The sequence below is a fragment of the Pan paniscus genome, chromosome 3 (assembly GCF_029289425.2).
Source record: "Pan paniscus chromosome 3, NHGRI_mPanPan1-v2.0_pri, whole genome shotgun sequence".
Lineage (NCBI taxonomy): Eukaryota > Metazoa > Chordata > Mammalia > Primates > Hominidae > Pan > Pan paniscus.
The window spans coordinates 121,028,015-121,041,555 of record NC_073252.2 but is presented as its reverse complement, the minus strand read 5'-3'; the positions used below and the strand labels follow the sequence as shown (position 1 = coordinate 121,041,555).

The 13,541-nt window shown below is 36.8% G+C and overlaps 1 protein-coding gene across 4 annotated transcripts in view; it reads right to left on the bottom strand.

Moving 5' to 3' along the window:
• AFG2A (AFG2 AAA ATPase homolog A) overlaps nucleotides 1-13,541 on the bottom strand; it is a 392,804-nt gene that overhangs the window by 51,187 nt on the left and 328,076 nt on the right. For all 4 annotated transcript variants that reach the window (XM_003816399.7, XM_063603893.1, XM_008969471.6 and 1 more), the window contains one exon: nucleotides 11,897-12,061. In XM_003816399.7, the coding sequence (XP_003816447.1) occupies nucleotides 11,897-12,061 (165 nt within the window). The remainder of the gene's footprint in view (nucleotides 1-11,896; nucleotides 12,062-13,541) is intronic.

Sequence of the window (13,541 nt, the reverse complement as noted above, 5' to 3'; positions counted from 1 at the left end):
ATTAATATAAACATAAATTATATATTGATTGTCTAACATACTGGCTATTAAGAAAGACAACATACACTCTTCATGGATGATTAGCTTATAAGCCATGATCAGTTTAAATATAGGGATATATTTAAACATAGCTTTACAGACATACTCAGTTCAGATAGTGAGTCAACTGATTCTTCAAATACCTGTGTAAACTTATGTTTAGGCCCCTTGGAGTTCCTCAAGATGTATCACTACTGTAGTAGCAGAAATAAAAGTTCAAAATAATACAGAACTTAGTTATATACTATTTTATGTCATAAAATATAGACAAGTTATTATAATGAAATCTTTTGATACTAATTTGTTTTTATCTAACAGTGTTTGACTTACGTTCTTTTACATATTCAGGCAAGAAATTTACCCTAGGCAAAGTAAATACAATTCTTGCTTTCAATCATAAAACCGCTCCTTAAGGATTCTTTCAAAGTGAATAAAAATATGCCAAAAGGCTAATTTTGCTGTCACTGAAAGATTGTCCTGTCCAAGTGCCAAAAGTAGTGTGACTTAATTTTGAAGGAAAAGGGAAAATATCTAATTTATGATGTGGAACTTCCACAATGGTAAAGTAGCATGTTTACTATACCTAAAGTTCTTTTGCTCCTAAACAGGGAAACTTTGCTACAAATATAAAAGCAAAACCCATTTTCCAGAATTTAATAGTAAATAGGGAGTGAGCTATTATTAAAGAACATCAGAAATAATCTTTGGAAATTTGAAACACAAATACAATAAAAAGAGAAAACCCTATGAATCTAAATTCTTTCTACTTTTCTTTCTAGTCAGTCTAAGGCATGGTTAAATTCTGTTCTTCAGTTTCCAAAAACTAGTGGAGGGTTTCTTTAAGAACAAGGTAACCACTGCATTGCAGCTCTGAACAACCATTTTATAAAGTTTAATAACATTCTAATAGAATGACTTCTTTCAGAACTCTTCTCAGAATTATGGTCATTTGGGGATGAAGAACGAGAACATGTCAATTGTGTCTTTCATACACTGAATAACAGATATGTGGTGCTACTGTCCTCAGCATTAGACTTCTCAGCCTTATTACCTAAACACTGGGGTCCAATCCTAACTTCAAAGAAAGAGCAAAATAATGAGGTATGCTTATTTCCTAAACAATTATTCTAGTGGACACAGAAACCCTCAACTTTCTAAAGTTGGGTTACTATTTTTTTCTTTTTAATTAACAAGACATGTAAAAAAAGTTAGGAATAAGCTATAGGTGAGAAAGTAGCAATTAACTAAAGAATATGCCGAAATAGGGATATTACACAGGGAGTTTATAAAAAAACATTAGCTTTACACATTTGAAAGTGTAAAACATTAGCTTTACACATTTGAAAAGTAAAAAATAGTATACATCTTTAATAAGGAAAAAATAAAAATAGGATTACAGATGTTTATAAATATAAATCAGATGAAATAAACGCTGCATGTAAACTATGAAATATAGCTTAAAGAACACACCATTAAAACTAAAAACAAGACATATACATGAAACATTTATTATGAGTATTCATAAAATCTATGGCAACACAATGTGAAAAAAATAGGCAAATTGTAGATTTTTTATACTAGATATCAAATTAAATTTGCTGATTATAACAAAATTTATTTACTGAGCACTTGTTATGTGCTTACTAGGATAAGCACCTTATATAAACTATGTCATCTAATCTGGACAACTATGAAGTTAAGGACCTCTCTTATCCTTATTTACGTATGAATAAAAAGGTCACATAGCTAGGAAATGGAAGACTTGGCATTTGGATTCACAGCTTTCTCATTCCATAACCCAGGGTACTTAACCATAATTCAATTTCATATAGTAAAAAAAGTTCCTAAAAGGAGAAACAGCTTTTACATGTGTATCTTTTCATATATAGATCAATTAGGTTATTATTAGAAATCAGCCTTCCATCACTTCAAATAACCAAACAAAAATAACTGTCACTACCAGAATCTATGCTACAGAGTTAACAGCATGCTTTGCACATCTCTTTTTTAACATCATAAGCTCCTCTCAGGTTAACAGAACCTAACCCCCACCTCCATTTTATCACTCTTCTGAAGATGAGGAAGCACAGATTAAATGGTTTATATAAAATATTGGAGAAAAAGAATGAGGAAATAGACTGAGAATTTGGAAGAAGAGAAATAAGGTGGAATGTTAGAATGCTCAAATCGGCATTATCATTGGCTTGAGTAATTCTCCACAGATGCAGATTTACTCTGGATATCAGCCTTGGGGACTAGATTATCTGGTAGGTCCTGACTAACTTGTTCACTGGATATACTTCTTCCCTATAAAAATGCTTCCATGTTTGGGTGTAAAAAGTTCTATTAAGTTTGTTGCTAACCAGCCTCTCATTCATATCCATTTCCTTTCTGACTAATACTTCTTGTAAACTCACAGCAGTTTTAAATACCTGGCATAGAGTTAGCAATACAGGTATGGCAGCACAAGGTGTTCTGGAGTATGATTAGCTTTGGTGTAAACATCCTATCTAAAATAGCCTTCAGGTAAGCTGAATGTACTTTTGTTGCCAGTTTAAGCAGAAGGTGAAGTTTGGAAATACAGAGAATCTCCATACACTGTAAGTACATTGTATCTCCATACATTGAAGTTTTAAAAATTGTTAAGTTAAAATGAACAATATTATAATTTTGCAACCTTCATTTATTTTCCCAACAAAGAGTTTAAGGAAAAAGTCGGCTGCTGTATATTTCCATTCTATAACCCTTTTTATCCAAGTATCCCCAAAATCATAGATAGTGAACTTGATTAGCTGTTCTTAAGGAAGTTGAAAAGCATAACAACCAAAGATCTCAGGGTAAAAAAATCACTAGGCCTTCAACTCTCTGAGCATGTAAAATTTTCTTTTCTACTTAGTGGAAAACTGTTAAAGTTTGCTAAGGAGAATTTTATTAAAATCCAAGTTCTATGCACTGTCAGAGTCATTTAAGGTCCCCATTCTTCTGGTGCCATAATTAATATCTTTTGGCCACAGAAGAAAATATTTAGAGGCATTGACTAAGATCCCAAGATCCCAGCTTTCTGGACAGAATGTAAGAGAAGCATAACCATACTACATATCCCTGGAGGTCCAATCCCTAAGGGATTCCTTATACAATTAATTTAATTTATGACAGGTATATAACCACACAGATTTTTAACACTTGAAAGGATTATAAAAAGACCATCTTCCTATCCCCTTATTAAAAGATGAAAGTGAGTTCTACAAATGATAAATGATTTGGCTAAACTCATATTGTTCTAGGTGGCCATGATGGGTCTTGGCTTTTACCAAATTTCTTCACTTAGCATGTAGATCATAAAATGCTGAAGAAGGGAAAAGGGGAGTGGTACAGGACTAGCTCAAAAGTTACAGTCCTAAATATCTACTTTTAGCACATGCTGATTTTTGCTCTGAAAGATCCCTTCATAATTCATTTACAACAGAGAAGCCATATTTTAGCCACTAAACAGGTGCAGAGATTATGCTTTTGTCCTTACAGTTTGTATTCAAAGTTACATAATACGGCTCAGAGGATATAATCCACCTTACTTTTAATATTCTAGCAATTTACAACAAGTGCTGTACCTCATGGCAGGTTAAAGTTTGCACAAAAGACCTTTTATTATTATTTTCATTTTTTATTTCAATAGGTTTTTGGGGAACACATGGTGTTTGGTTACATAGATAAGTTCTTTAGTGGTGATTTCTGAGATTTTGGTGCACTCATCACCCAAGCAGTGTACACTGTACCCAATGTGTAGTCTTTTATCCCTCACTCCCCTCACACCCTTTCCCCCGAGTCCCCAGAGTCCACTGTATCATTCTTATGCCTTTGCATACTCATAGCTTTGCTCCCACTTATGAGTGAGAACATAAGATGTTTGGGTTTCCGTTTCTGAGTTACTTCACTTAGAATAATGGTTGCCAATTCCATCCAGGTTGCTGCGAATGCCATTATTTCGTTCCTTTTTATGGCTAAGTAGTATTCCATGGTGTATATATATGCCACAATTTCTTTATCCACTTGTTGATTGATGGGCATTTGGGCTGGTACCATATTTTTGTAATTGTGAATTGTGCTGCTATAAACATGCATGTGTAAGTATCTTTTTCATATAATGACTTATTTCCTCTGGGTAGATACTAGTAGTGGGATTGCTGGATCAAATGGTAGTTCTACTTTTAGTTCTTTAAGGAATCTCTACACTGTTTTCCATAGTGATTGTACTAGTTTACATTCCCACCAGCAGTGTAACGATGTCCCCTTTTTACCACATCCATGCCAACATATATTATTTTTTGATTTTTTGATTATGGCTATTCTTATAGGAGTAAAGTGGTATTGCACTGTGGTTTTGATTTGCATTTTCCTGATCATTGGTGATGCTATTTTTTCATATGTTTGTTGGCCATTTCTGTATCTTCTACAAAAGACATCTTTAATAGTCCCAATTTATTTTTATCCAAGGGCTCATGAGGTAAACGTTAAAGTTACAGAAAGTAGTTTATATATTTGAGATGTAAAATCTCCATTTGTTTATTTAAAGACAACAACTCTATATAAGGTGATATGCTAGGCATTGTGAGGGAGATAAAGGTGGAGAAGACAAAAATAAGACACCTTGTACAGATGTAAAGCTTGTATCTACAAAAGGGTGCCCAGCCAAGGCGGGCAAATAGGGGCTGAAATGTTGCTCATGCTCTGACAAGCTTTTTGCTGTAACAAAAAGCTGTCACCAAGTGGGGTGAAGGAACACCTTTTTCTAATTCGTGTAATGGTGCTTGGTAGGCTAGCTAGTGGTGGCTTTGGACACAAATGCCACAAATCTTTCAATAACACAAATCTGACCCCAACAGTGGTCACATTTTTCAATGGTTTTCCATTGCTGAAAGGAGAAAAGCAAGTTCGGATGATATTTAAGTTCCTTCATATTTAAGTCTGACCTACTTTTTCTGCTTCATCCCCTACTACTTCTACATGAAGACTCTTTCTGCCAATCATATTCAAACTTTAACTGATTTTAGACCACACCATGTTCTTTCATTCATCTCTGCCTTTCCATCTGCCCATCAAAACTCAGAAAACAATTCTTCTGGGTATCATCTATCTCATTTAATCCCAGGTAGTGTGAGTTACTCCTCCTCCTTTCTCCTATAGCATTCTGCACATCACTAGATCATGCCACATAAATACATTATATAGAACTTCGTTGTTTATACTTTTCATTCTAAATTGCAAACATTATTCACAATACCTAGGAAATAAAAGAAATTAATTGATAAAAACAAGGTTCCTAACTTTAGGTAGCTTATACTTTTTTGGAGAAGATGAAAACAAGGTAGGTAAAGACAATTACTGTAAGAGAAAAAGGTATAAAAATGGTACAGATGTTTCATAACTGCTGTTTAGTTTGCTAAGTCACTATTCACAGGAATTGACAAACTTTTATCAAACATTCAGAGATGTCAAAGGGAACTATGAAAGTTTCAAAGAACGTTGTGTTGACACAGAGGCATTAGGAGATCGTGGAGTCCTTCAAGTGGAACTGAGAGACCTGGTTTCTGGTCCCAGGTTTGTCACTTATTTGCTGTGGGATCTCAGACAAGCCAATTTCTTTTGCTTGACTTTAGTTCTTTCGCTACAGCACTGCTCTCATAGAGTTAGGGTACTCAAGTAGATAATGTATATGAAAATATGATTAAAACTAGAAAGTGCCACTTCAGCAAATGTTAAAACTGACATTTTTGGTTGGTAAAATGACTTAGAATCAATACATAAATCTACCACCCATCTAATATTAATGCCCACTGAGTGTGTGTGAGACAGCTGCTTTGCCAGACTTTAAGAAGTACAAGAACTGATCTCTGCCCTAGAGAATCTGTGTTTGGGGAGATGAGGCAGCTGCTCATATTAAAATAACTACAGAGGCCAGACACAGTGGCTCAGGCCTGTAATCCCAACACTTTAGGAGGCTGAGATAGGAGGATTGCTTGAGGCCAGGAGTTTAAGACCAGGCTGGGCAACATGGTGAGACCCCCAATGTCTACAAATTTTTTAAAAAAAATTAGCTGGGCACAGTGGCATGCACCTCTATTCTGAGCTACTCAGCAGGCTTGGGCAGGAGGACCACTTGAGCCCAGGAGTTCAAAGTTGCAGTAAGGTATGATCATGACACTGCACTCCAGCCTGGGCAATAGAATGAGACCCTGTCTCTAAAAAAATAAAATAACTACAGGAAAAAATATGGTAACAGCTAAACAAGTAAAACAAAAATAAGTGTAAAAGAGTACAAAAGAATAGGCTATTTATTGGTGGCGTGGTCATTATGGTTTAATGACAAAGTAGTTATTTCAGTAGGTCGTGTAAGGAAAGAATATAGTTTTCCCTTGGTATCCAAGGGCAACTGGTTCCAGGAGCCCCTTAGATACCAAAATCCAAGGATGCTGAAGTCCCTTATATAAAATGGCATAGTATTTGCATATAACCTGTGCACATCCTCTTGTATACGTCATCTCTAGATTACTTATGACAACTGATATAATGTAAATGCTATATAGTTGTCATGCTATATTTTCAAATTTGTACTTTTTGTTGTTGTATTGTTATTTTTTGTTGCTTTTTTCTGAGTATTTTCTATTCCCAGTTGGTTGAATTTGCAGATGGAACTTGCAGATACAGAGCACTGAGTATTTTGAAATTCTGGGGCACAGATACAGAATTTTAGTGTAAAGACACAAGGACGAATAGAGAGATAGCAAAGAAGATCTCAAATATAGTAGACTACTTGGTGATAGCAGCATGTTTTCATAGGGCAGTTTCTGATTAGGCAGGAAAAGTAGGTTGCAGACAGTCCATAGCAGCAGTCCCCAACCTTTTTGGGACCAGGGACTGGTTTTGTGGAAGACAATTTTTCCACAAATGGGGTGGGGGGATGGTTTCGGAATGAAACTGTTCTCAGGCGTTAGATTCTCATAGGGAGCACACAACCTAGATCCCTCGCACGCATAGTTCACAATAGGGTTCGTGCTCCTATGAGAGTCTAATGCCACTGCTGATCTAACAGGAGGCAGAACTCAGGCAGTAATGCTCACTTGCCTGCCACTCACTCATGCTATGCAGTACTGGTGCTGGTCCATGGCCAGGAGGTTGGGGACCCCTGGTCTGTAGGAGAGTGCTAAGTACTGTGGTGCTCTGCTTCACTTTGGAGACAAGTACACTGCTGCTAGCTGCTTTCTAACAATAATAAGTAGAGCGCTTAAGACCAGGTCAAATGGTCCTTCCTTAGAATCCTTATTCCTATCTCACATGTGTTGTTTGACTGGTCAGATGAACAATCTATGCCAGATTCTAATACAATGACTGATATTTTAGTTTGGGGAATACTATCACAAGAGATTTCACATAAGAAGAGTACAGACATTTTAAGTGGCTATAATTGCTCCTTCTGTTTTCACTGTGTGGGAGAAAAAGAGATGTCAGAAAAAACGTTAATCAGTGAGACAGAAAAGTAATTTAAGGCTCTCCTTTTATTAGCTATAATAGCTCAAGCATAGTGAATAGGACCCTTCTTGAATTAATGAGGCAAACTAGAAGGTGATTTTTTTAATGTCAAGCTGGCATGAAGCTCTTGTGCTATTATTAGACCCAGGAAGGCATAGACTACAAAACAGAATTCAGGGCATGACAGATCATTTAAAAATAAAACAAATAGACTAAGTTTACATGAAGTTAAAGCTTTTTGAAAACTCTGTGTGAAATGTATTTAACTCTAATGAATTGCTTTAAAAAGATCTTCTAGAGCTACATTCATAAGATTGCAATAAAAAAAAAAACACTATAGTAAGCAAATTTTTACATTTTAAAGAAAAGGAGGTGTTTTTTTTGCTCCTGACTGCCACATCATGAGTTGCATGCCTGCTCCCAGGAAGGGCCTGTCCCAATCGGCTCCTCCCTGTCACCGCAGTGTCCCCACTTGGCTGAAGCTGGCCTCTGAAGATGTAAGGGAGGAGATTTACAAACTGGCCAAGAAGGGCCTGACTCCCTCACAAATTGGTGATCCTAAGGGATTCACTGAAAGGAGGATAATATCCAAATGCAAATAAAAATTCAACCCCAATTTTACAGATATCAGTCTTTGGCCTATGTCAGCAAATTCTGATACACAGAAGAAATTATGCATCTTACTCATCACCTGTGTTCCCAAGCATAGGGCATATGGGGTAATGAGCCCAGTTACTGCTTTTTTTTGTAAATATATTTGTGACAGTTGATTTCCTGTTAGAGATAAAACTCTTCCAAAAGTAACCAGGATAATTTGATAAAAGATAAATGAATAAATGAGGTGGAATTGCTACAAATAACTTAAAAAACAAAAATCAAAGCAAAAGAAAACAATAGTGATAACCAAAAAGACTTACTTCCTCCTGAGAGAAATTCCCATCTGCTTTTAAATGGCACATGTTTTTTCATTAACTGACAGCTACAGTCAAGAAGCCAGGACAATGAGGTCCATAGCCACAGGGACAATGAGTGGCAGGTGGCAGAGATGGCTAAAAGACACAACCTGCTTCAGTCTCCCCTCAGAGGCTGCTCCCTAACGGCTGTATTCCCCTTCCAGCTGGTGACAGACTTCCTCTTGAGAGCCTCCTGAGGCTTACAAAAGTGCTTCAATTCTCTGTATACCCTCTCCACGGAGGAAAAATGGAGTAACTTTGACCAGAAGGAGCTATTTCAAACACTGAGCTGGTCTAAGCTTTTATAGAACAATGCTGATTGGGCAAAATAAATAACCAAGTGAAAAGAAAATAATTTTTTAAAGTAACCTCTTCTCATCCCTGCCATTAAAAGTACCAGTGGTGGGCACAGAGGCTCATGCCTGTAATCCCAGCACTTTGGGAGGCCAAGGTGGGCGGATCACCTGAGGTCAGGAGTTCAAGACCAGCCTGGCCAATGTGGTGAAACCCTGTCTCTAATAAAAATACAAAAATTAGCTGGGCGTGGTGGTGGGTGCCTGTAATCCCAGCTACTTGGGAGGCTGAGGCAGGAGAATTGCTTGAACCCAGGAGGCGGAGGTTGCAGTGAGCCAAGATCGTGCCACTGCACTCTAGCCTGGGATACAAGGGCGAAACTCTGTCTCAAAAAAAAAAAAAAAAAAAAGCACCAGTATCATTTCCATCTTAATCATCCTCTACAACTTTTTCACTAATAATAAAAAATGCTCACTACACTTCAACATTTTGTTTCTAAAAAACAATTAGAGTGCCAGGAATTTCCTCGTCTCTGGCTTTCCTGCCCAAATTCTTGTTCATATAGCTAATAGTATACACTTATATAAAATTAATTTTATATAATCTTGAATATAATATACTATTCTCTTGTGAGGACAATAAATTGATAGTAGTTTCATTTTTATACCCAAAGTGGCCAGAGAGACACTCCAACTCTGAGAAAATGGCTGTGTCTACAGCAGGGAGTTAGAGGGCTCCTCTTGTAACAAATGAGAACTGAAGTCTATTTTTCCTAAATCTAATTTAAAAATCTTTTTTCCCCCCAGTTTATCAAGTGCTTGTTAAACACACACCATGTAGAAAGTTCTTTGTGAAGACAGAGAAACAGAGAGAGAGAAATGAAACCTTTTATCTTAAGCATTACTTAACGTGTCCTAAATCTCCTGTTTATTAACTTTAAGACTTTTAAAGAAATAATAATTTTCCTAAAACAACTGTGTGAACTGCCTACCTATTCAGACCAAAACAAAACAAAACAAAAACCCTCAACAGGGAACAAACCTGCCTCATCTAAATTAGAAACCACAGAACTACTAAGATGTAGCTGTTAGCAAAATTTCTATGAAGTTGTAATAATATACTAATTATAAATAGGACCACAATGGGATGCCCTCCCCAACCCAAGCATTATGGAACACAAAAATATAATTTGAGGAAGATAGAATTTTCTGCTACTTTTCCTGTGACGATTTTCAGAAGATCTCATATAAAAATTAATCATAAATGTGCTTACATGTTAGATCAAATAAGAAGTGCACTACATAAGAATTAGCAAGCCAGTATAATAATTGCTGGCACCAAATGAGGTTTTTTTCCTTTTAGCCAGATAGAATCTCACTGGGTTTTATTTTTGTTTTGCACTTCGATGTTACTACCATGAATTACTTCAAAGTGAGAAAGGCACATTTATATCTTGCTAACTGCTCTTCTAGTTTACTCGGCTCAAGTGAGAGATTTATGGTTTCTTCGTCTTCCTCTTGCTGTTTCCTGCAAATTGCCATATCATCATACAAGATGCCAGCCCTCGTCTCAAATCAAAAACTGAATTCTAGAAATGTTGGAGCAGTCAGTTAACCATAATTGTATGTTCATTTTAACTTTATGGATGGTCATAAGGATCACTGTTTCAGAGGAGTTAAAGGTGAGCACACTTCAACTGCTTCTCAAGCTACTTTCCACAGGGCTTTTTATTCCAGTGGACTTGAAAAATATAAAGGAGGAAAATCAAATACAAATACTCCTCAACTTATGATGGGGCTATGTCCTGGTAAACCCATCATCAGTTGAATATGTCTAAGTCGAAAATGCATATATGTTTTTGACTTACGATATTTTCGACTTGTTATTTTCAACTTAAGAGGGATTTATCCAGATGTAGCTGTATTGTAAGTTGAGGAGTGTACTGAGTGTGTACCATTTTTGCACCATTGTAAAGCCCCAAAATCTTAAGTCAAACTGTCATAAGTTGGGGACTGTCTATATCTATATCTATGGTTCTTGGGGCAAAACAATGAATAGATCTGGGATTTATTTTGGCTGTTGTTATTAGCTATGACTGCATGATACACTAAGTTCAGTTCCAAATAGACTCTCGGATTACCACTAATGATCTGTCATATGGTAATCTCTTCGGTGTTTACATAAGACGAATGAAAACAATAGCAAGCAAAACAGAATGTGGAGTCCTAGCCTACTGAGTAATTCAGAATAAAAATAATCTGTAACCTCGTACTTAAAAAAATATTAATCTCCCATTAAAAGTCTACATCATTGGTGTGACAGATGCTATTTCTGTGTCGAGGTACATAGTTGGTCCTTTCATTAAGAAATGCAGCTAGAAAAGTTGCAGAATTATTTGATGGAATTTTATTTGGTAAATAAAAATAGCATAAGTAAAGAGTTGGTAAGGAGAGAAAAAATGTTAATCTGCCATACATAAAAGTCATTTTCATATTTTCACAGAGGTCTTGCTGTTCTTGTCAAGAGTTTATCTTCAGAGGTAAGGGCAGATGGTCCCTTTTACTGTGAGAGAATGTTTAATACAAAATTAGACTGAGATAACTTGCCAAAATGATAAAAAGATGATAATGATACAATCTGTTTGCTTTGCCCTTTATACTCATGATATCCTAATTTTATTTCTATGCTCTCCATGAGGAAACAGGAGGGAAGGTAGTAGTATCATTTCCATTTGATGGGTAAAGAAAGCAAAGTTAGAGAAGTGTGTGATTGGTTAGAAACTGCTGTATTAAGAAGCCCAATGGAAGAATCTACTTCTAGTCTAGTGTTCTTCTCACTATATTATGCTATTCCTCTGAAGACTACATTTTGAGAAATAATAGGAGCAAGTAAAAAACAATTGTGATATAATAGAAGCCACGTAAAGTGCAATTTAACTTAGTGACTATGTCATGTACTGCACTTCCTGTTTCAAGATTTCTTAGTATGGTCATTTAAAACACCTCAGGGCAAGCAATTTATTTTGCTTAATGACCCCAAGCCACCGCTTTCCTCCCACTAAGGTATTTTGAAGGGAACTATCTTACCTCTGCTCCTGAGTATGCATCGGTTTGAAGGATGAGTTCATCCAGGTCAACTTCATTACTGACAGGCATGGAGTGAAACTGCAGCTTAAATATTTCCCTTCTTGTTGCTGCATCCGGTAAAGGCACATAGATGATTCTATCAATTCTTCCAGGCCGCATCAAAGCCTATAAAGAAAATGAGGCAACATGAATTAACTGGGCTCAGAACTGACATTCCATCTCAAAGATACCTAGGGAAAGATGTCTGGAATTTCACGAACAATCCACTATTATTCGTAATTGGTAAATAAAACAAGTACCAGAGATTCCATAATCTATGTCACAGATACAAACAATGTCAAGAGTACTTTTGAAAATAGAAGGCTGAGTGCGGTGGCTCACGCCTGTAATCCCAGTACTTTGGGATGCTGAGGTGGGTGGAGCAGGAGGTCTCTGTCTCAAAAAAAAAAAAAAAAATAGAAAAGCAGTACTTATGGGAGGTTTGCCCTTCTCAGCAATTATCAGGTGAACAAAAGATGACTATTCTCTTTTCAAAAATGTGCAAATAATTTGCACTCATTATATCAAAAGGAATTTTTTTTGTAACTTCCTTAAATAACTACTAAAATATGGTTTAAGGACAGGTATGGTGGCTCATGCCTATAATCCCAGCACTTGGTGTTTTTTTTTTTTTCTTTTTGAGACAGAGTCTCACTCTGCCACCCAGGCTGGAGTGCAGTGGCGCAGTCTCAGCTCACTGCAAGATTCTCCTGCCTCAGCCTCCCTAGTGGCTGGGACTACAGGCACATGCCACCACACCTGGCTAATTTTTAGTAGAGACGGGGTTTCACCATGTTGGCCAGGCTCGTCTCAAACTCCTGACCTCAGGCGTTCGATCTGCCTGCCTTGGTCTCCCAGAGTGCTGGGATTACAGGTGTGAGCCACGGTGCCCGGCCAATCCCAGCACTTTGGAAGGGCAAGGAGGGCAGACTGCTTGAGTCCAGGAGTTCGAGACCAGCCTGGGCAACATGACAAAACGACATCTCTACAAAAAAATACAAAAATTAGCTGGGCACGGTGGTGCATGCCTGTAGTCCCAGCCACTCAGGAGGCTAAGGTGAGAGGATCACTTGAGCCCAGGAGGCGGAGGTTGCAGTAAACCAAGATAGCACTACTGCACTCCAGTCTGGGTGACAGAGTAAGACTCCATTTTAAAAAAAAAATCTGTAGCCATATATATATATCTGTATCTATATCTGGGTTAAGCTGGTAGCTGTTTCAGAGATCCCTCAAAATAGCAGAGTTCTAATAAAAGAATAGTTCTAGAGCTGAATGCAGTCAAATGAGCCTTCTTAATATTTTACTAGAGGCTAATGCCTACATTATTTTACAACTAATGGATTCACTTATTCAGAAAAATTTGGTGAGCATGTATTACATACCAGACATTGCTCTTGGTAATAGGAGAAAGCATGAATAAGATGTGTACAGTTGACTATGGTGATGGTTATACATATGTGTGAATATACTAAAAATCAATGAATTAAATATTTCAAATAGTGAATTTTATGGTATGTGAATTATCTCAAAGTGGTTAAAAAGAGGTATGTGTCTAAACTCTCTCTCTGTGTGTATCTACAGAGGGAATGTGGCAACTTTTAGCAAC